General features: G+C 35.2%; 1 protein-coding gene across 2 annotated transcripts in view; it reads left to right on the top strand.

Annotated features, from left to right (window-relative positions):
• The first annotated feature begins 255 nt into the window (after positions 1–255).
• The window catches only part of LOC145681631 (uncharacterized), a 145264-nt gene continuing 139132 nt past the window's right edge, over positions 256–6387 (top strand). The window contains exons 1-2 of one of the 2 annotated variants that reach the window (XM_081753247.1): positions 294–431; positions 4672–4739. Coding sequence is in view for 1 of the 2 variants with exons in the window: in XM_081753246.1 (XP_081609372.1) it covers positions 293–431 (139 nt within the window). In the remaining variant the exon portion in view is untranslated. Of the gene's footprint in view, positions 432–4671; positions 4740–6387 lie in introns of both variants that reach the window. The other variant, XM_081753246.1, reaches the window with a different exon arrangement.

Raw genomic sequence — 6387 nt, 5'->3', positions numbered from 1 at the left:
GTAAATTAATTACTAAAGAATTATAATTTTTCAGCAACTACTTGGGTTAGTGTACATTAAGATGATTTCTTCCTGGAAACATGTTACTGCTATAACGATATTTCGTTAACTAGATTTGTATTACGTTAAATTTACTACATTACAAAATAATTGTTTATATTTATACTCATTGATGTGCTTGGTGACTGGGGTCTCGGCCTGCACCTGATAGGATGCAAAACTCAATGTAGCATAAGAAAGTAAAAGAGGAAAAAATCTGTTCTCTTTGTCCCATTTTCTTCAAATATTCTTTATGTTGTTATGTGAAGATACAGATATAGTTGTAAATTTGTTGTGCATTTTCTGGATTTTTTATGCAAAATGGCCAACATCAAGATTGAATCATACATGCATTGTTAATATCTCTTTGAGTGACTGTCATTTTAACGAAGGTAAAAATTTACTCTGCCTTTTATTTTATTTATGGTGAAGCACTAAATCAACACATTTTTCTCTGCTTACAGATTGGGCATAACTTACTTCCTTAGGTATTTTGTTCATACGATGTAATGTTAGCAATTAATTATTTAAACCCTTGCAGGTCAAGGATAGCCATATCACTTGAAATAACTGTTCAAAAATTATTATTCTTTCACTACCTTTCGTAACGCTGGTGTGGCTATTGTAGCATATATGGAAACCCCTTTATTATTGTGGTATATTTATTACCGGTACCTTGTTATGAAACACTGATAACATGACATGTTGGCACAAGGAACAAGATAGCGTCGGACTTCTTTACACCTGGCGTCTCATGCTATTAAATTGTGCAATTGTGAATTTGTTCATAATTTTAAATTTTGACAAAATTTAATTTTGCTACAATTTTTTATATATTATTACATCTTGTTTTTATGTCCCGAGCCTCTAACACCCAAGTAATTTTACAAATAGTGTAAAAACATATTTACTTAGGCGAATTCTGGGGGCTCTCAGGATAGCCTTCCTGCTCTCATTTTACCAGGATTCCTTGCGGTCAGTGACGTCACGTGAAGGTATCGCGGTATTTTTCAAAATAATCAGTGAAATACTGCATAAACAATTACACTACTGTTTCAAGATGGGCGAAAGTCATCTTTCCATCGTTTCCCTAAAAGTGAAGAACTTCAAAGAACATGCGGTTCCCGCTGTAAACGAATTGTCACTTTTAATGTGGAAAACGCACGAATATGTACTGCTCATCTTTAACATCCGGATTATCAAAAGGATTTGAACAATAAGCTTCTGGTTTGCCGCTCAAGAAGAGTTTAAGATCTGACGCGGTTCCCTCATTATTGATACCAAACTTCCACGGGGGAAAACTAAACTAGACACTAGTCAAGTTGGAGAGCAACAACAATAATTATTATTAGGTGTGCAACAACAATAATTTATTTTACTTTTGTTAACATTTGTTTCTGAGGGTCTGAAACTTAAGCTGCCTTAGGCAAAGTAATATTGACGAATGATTAGCGTCATACTAAAGGGCTGACTACTGCAGGAAACTTATGTTAGTGGAAGTCTTTAGTATGGCACTAATCACGCGTCAAAACGTCTCTGCATAAGGCCCAATGTGTTTATGTATGTAAAGCGAGGTAGAAAGGGTACCAACGAAAATATAAATATATATTCTCGTATATTCTTTAGTTTAAATAATATTCTTAAGTTTTGTTGAGTATCTGACTCATTATTCTGGCAAAAGTGGACTTTGAGCAGAACATTCATAGGAGCCTATTACGAACTCAATCTAATCTAATTTTACCTTACCTAACCTTGTCTAACAGAATCATACCTATTGCAAACAAAAAAAAAAAAAAAAAAAAAAAACATTGGCATATTTTTTTGAATTGGGAGTAGAAGGTTTTGCCTAAAATTCGTACTTTCTTGTTATATTTTCTGTACTTTGATGGTTTAGGTTAGATTAATTCAGTTTAAATTAGGGAGTATGTTTAGCAGAAGGGGTCCAGAAGCACGTAAAAAACACAAAATTTCCAGGAGAAATGGAAGTACTTGTACGTAACATAACGTAACCAAATCTAACCTAACTTAACGTAAACTAACAGAAGCTGACCTGAAATAACCTAAACTAACCTAATATTAGTAGAAATAAGCGAAATTCTATATATTTTTTTTTTGGAAAATTATGCTGGACACCTATACTAACATAATATAATATAAACTAACCTAAGCTAATCTAAACTGATCTAACCTAACCCAAACTAACCCTTTCCCTTAAAACGGTAATTTTCAAACACCATGGGACATGTTTTCCTTTAATTTAATGGAGAGTTTATATATCGAGTTTGATGTTTCTAACTTGACGGGCTCGTCAGGTACTTTATTTTAGGTATATATTTTGAACCTTTTCGATCCCCTGACGATGCGCCCTTTAATCAAAGTAATATGATAAAAATCTCAGGTCAACTCATGTACTCATAATTATAAAAATCGCCTCAACGCTGTAGGAAACGTTAGTGAGCAAACATCATTATATTCATTTTTATTTATGTAGGTAATTAATTATTATCAGCGATATTTACTTATTTTTTAAATTATGTTGCCTCATCTGTGAGTAGAAAATAACTCTTTTTTTGCATTCGAAAAGACAAGAAACTTGAAAATTATGTCGTGGGCGTGGTGGCTCAATGGTAGAGCGTTCACCTCCAGTGCTTGGGGTCCTTGGTTCGATTCCAGCTCGCGCCATGTGGACTTTCTGGTGGACAAACACCGTGCTCGTGGGTTTGCTCGGGGTTCTCCCGTTTCCTCCAACATTCTTCATTCCACCATTTCATTCATTTCTCATAATCTCCGTCACCTTTAGCCTAACCGACATACCCGTGGGACGTAAAACTTAAAGATTTTATTTCATTTTCAAAATTATGTTGTTTTGAATCGAGTTTTACGAGGAAAGCGCGAAGTAACAAACAGGCAAGCGAAAAAAGACATCCAATACCTCCACATGAAGTCACGGTCAGGGAGGCAATCATAACGCTAAACGCGAACTGGTGCTACCTGTTATTTTATATACCTTGAGGCGAATTGGTCCATGATGGAAGGCACCATTTTATACAAATCTTCGTTTCCAAAAACATTTAAAACAAATTTAGTGAAGCAGTCCACTGGGGTATAAGGTTGGAAGTTTCTTTATAAATCTCCCGAAAGGGAGATAACTGGAACTACACATGTTGGCATCAACAATGTACTAAATTACCCTCTCCCACAAAATAAAGAACCAAGAATACAAATAGCACAACGATGCGGAATTTCCATACTACTACTACTACTACCACTACGACTTATACTTACGTTGAGAACATAACCCAACCAACCTCTGCGGAGCTTCTAATTCGTTCCAACTACTACTACTACTACTACTACTTATGTCGAGAACAACCCAATCAACCCCAATCAATATCCTGTTCCTACTATTACTACTACTACTATTTCTGCTGCTGATGCTACTACTACTACTACTACTACTACTACTACTACTACTGCTGCTGCTGCTACTACTACTGCTACTACTGCTATTACTACTACTACTTATACTTATGTTGAGAATAGAACCCAACCAACCCCTCACGGGCTTCTAACCCGTACCTACTACTACTATTACTACTTATAATAAAGCAACCTTTCCCTACACTAAGTATTACAATGCATAACTTACCTCACATTGTATGTGTATATAGTCTACCGATTTCCGCAAGGTATGTGAGTATAGTCTACCTATACTCACTGATTTAGCACCCGTCACAAACTGAAATATCCTTAAAAATCCCGAATGCAATTTTCGATCTCAATTTACCACGCCTACTAGTCACACTAAATAGCTCTCGAGTATTCTTTCCTACTTAACACATTACGGATTAATACACTAATAAGTTCGATCAATGATCTCATACACATACAACAAGGCCACTCCAAGCGCTGAATGAAATTACACTCTAAAAATCATTTTAATGAAATAAGTATCTCATACTTTACAACACGCACTACCGCTTAATATTTAAAAATTCAACGAAAAGTAATCAATGCTTTATAATTTTCTGCATTAAGCAACGAACTACTTACCAGTTTAAGTGTTCCGCTACATTCCAGAAATACAACTTCCGCTACATGCGCGCGTACACACTCACTACAATGTAAACGGCTCAAGTGCATTTGCACAAATACTCCGTCGGCGAAAAATAGGACATATTTTGGAACTGGGGGCCAATATATTTTGCTAAAATTTTGTGCTTTCTTGCTATATTTTCTGTATTTTTTGGTGGTTTAGGTAGATTGGTTTAGGTTAGGTTAGTTTGGGTTGGTTTAGGTTAGGTTAGATTAGGATGTTCTTTGCTTAATCCGAGCCAGAATTCTTTGCTTAAAATTCGTACTTTCTCCCTAATGTCATGTTAGTATTTAGCAATTACACTTACGTTACATCAACTCTTTTCCCATAAAAAATGGTGATTTTACCTGATTTTGGCCCCCCAGTTCCAAAATTATCCGAAAATAATACCTAATATTGTTATATTCCATATGTACTCGTTCATTTCAACCCTTCTAAAGCACGTGTAAGGTTTTACAATACTACCCCACCAATTGTAAATATAATATACAAGGTACATCTTAATTCTATCACTTCCAAGAATGTTTTCCTTACAGACACGTCTTCCACCTAGTGATTTGCATAAAGGCGTCAAAAGTTTTTGCTAATACAAGTTGAAATTTACGTAAGTACAAGGGTATAATATTGATTTTTCTCAATAGTAAGGTACAAGTGTTAAATATTAGTAGTGAAATCTATCAGTGCACAATGAAAGTTATATACGTGCATATAAAAAAAAGAGAAGAGAAAAAGTTAAGCTTGACTTTCCTTGGACTTTATTCCGATTGTTTTCGAAACATACCTAAGTAAATTTATGCTGTAATTCGATAAATATAAATCCTGAATTTATAAAGTAACCTCATCACAAACAAATCTAATGCTGAAGTTCAAAGTGCCGTACCATACAATTAACGCTTCGGTGTATGCAAATCCTGACAGTGTATTTTCAGTTTTGTTCAACTGGAAACGAAACCACTATTGTCAGTTGGCAGAAAACATACCCTGGAGCGAAATTCTTAACCGGCGGAAACGCGATTTTTTTCTGTAAAATATGCTGTAACCGAGGGGAGCCTCAGGGAGGGGCAAGGTGGGGCGCTTGCCCCCTAGAGGAAAGTACCTAAGAATATCGAAAATCCAATAGAATTTTTACATTAGTTACTTCAAAATTTGAAACTATTTTTGAAACGTCGCATATACTCGCCCCTTGGAAACCACAACATAGGCGACCTTGGCTGTAGCCCTAGTTCTGAATTTTGAGGCATTATTATTTCTGTTGCATTCTTTCGCATTCTCCATATTTCTCTCACTATGCATACAACAAAATATCTCATCCCTCTCAAGCTGTAAGAGGTTTCCATTTATCTAAACCATTCGCGTCATTTGAAAATCGCTGGACGGGCAATTGTTCCTTCTGAGTTTGAAAAAAAAAAATGATTTTTAGTGAAATGCATACTATTATATTTATAGATACATGAGGCTGGTATGTCGTGACAACCTCTAATTGGCAGGCATTATATAAAACGAAAGTACTGATCTAAACAGAGATGGGGTCTGAAGGATCAGTCCGCACTTGTCTTTAAAACATTCAGCCTACAAAACCAAAATAAAGCAAAGATGCAGAAGTCTTTATAACTGCTTCCTGATTGAGATAATTAGTATAGCAGTGATATAGTATGATTGTTCCAGATTTTGCGTTGCGGTCGGCAAAGTTTTGCGACGACAGTAATGGAATCTAGAGCTTTTCATATTCGACCTTGGATTTGTTCTTCATAAGTGTGTTCCGGTAATCGGCATTTGGGAACCAGCTCATTCCTCGCAATAAATTACGTAGGATTGCGTCAAACAAAAGAAATATATAACGCAAGAAATTCAGATTTGACTTAAAATAAAAGAGTATGGGCCTTATGCAGAGTCATTCTGAGATGTGATTAGAGCCATACTAAAGAGTTCGATTAACGTATCTTTCCAGCAGTAATCACGCCTTTAGTATGACGCTAATCATAAGCCAAAACGATTCTGCATAAGGCGGTATATGTCAATCTTAAGTAAGGTAGAAATATTATAAGAACTTAAGTGGTGGTTTTATATTCTCCCGATTTACTCGGCTACTCAAAAAGAGTTCTTAAAAAATGAATTTAAATTACACATTACTTTTATGTATGGAATAATGAATGTTTCAGTTATTTTTTAAGTATGTTTTTTCATCCAGAAATGTACTGATTTAAGATATTTATTTTTCATCTCGATTTTCAATTACTTATCGTATCAAATAC

The sequence above is a fragment of the Thermobia domestica genome, chromosome 3 (genome assembly GCF_964235325.1).
Source record: "Thermobia domestica chromosome 3, izTheDome1.hap1.1, whole genome shotgun sequence".
In the NCBI taxonomy this organism is placed as follows: Eukaryota; Metazoa; Arthropoda; class Insecta; order Zygentoma; family Lepismatidae; genus Thermobia; species Thermobia domestica.
Note: the sequence above shows the minus strand (reverse complement) of the source record. Positions and strands in the feature narration are given on the sequence as shown.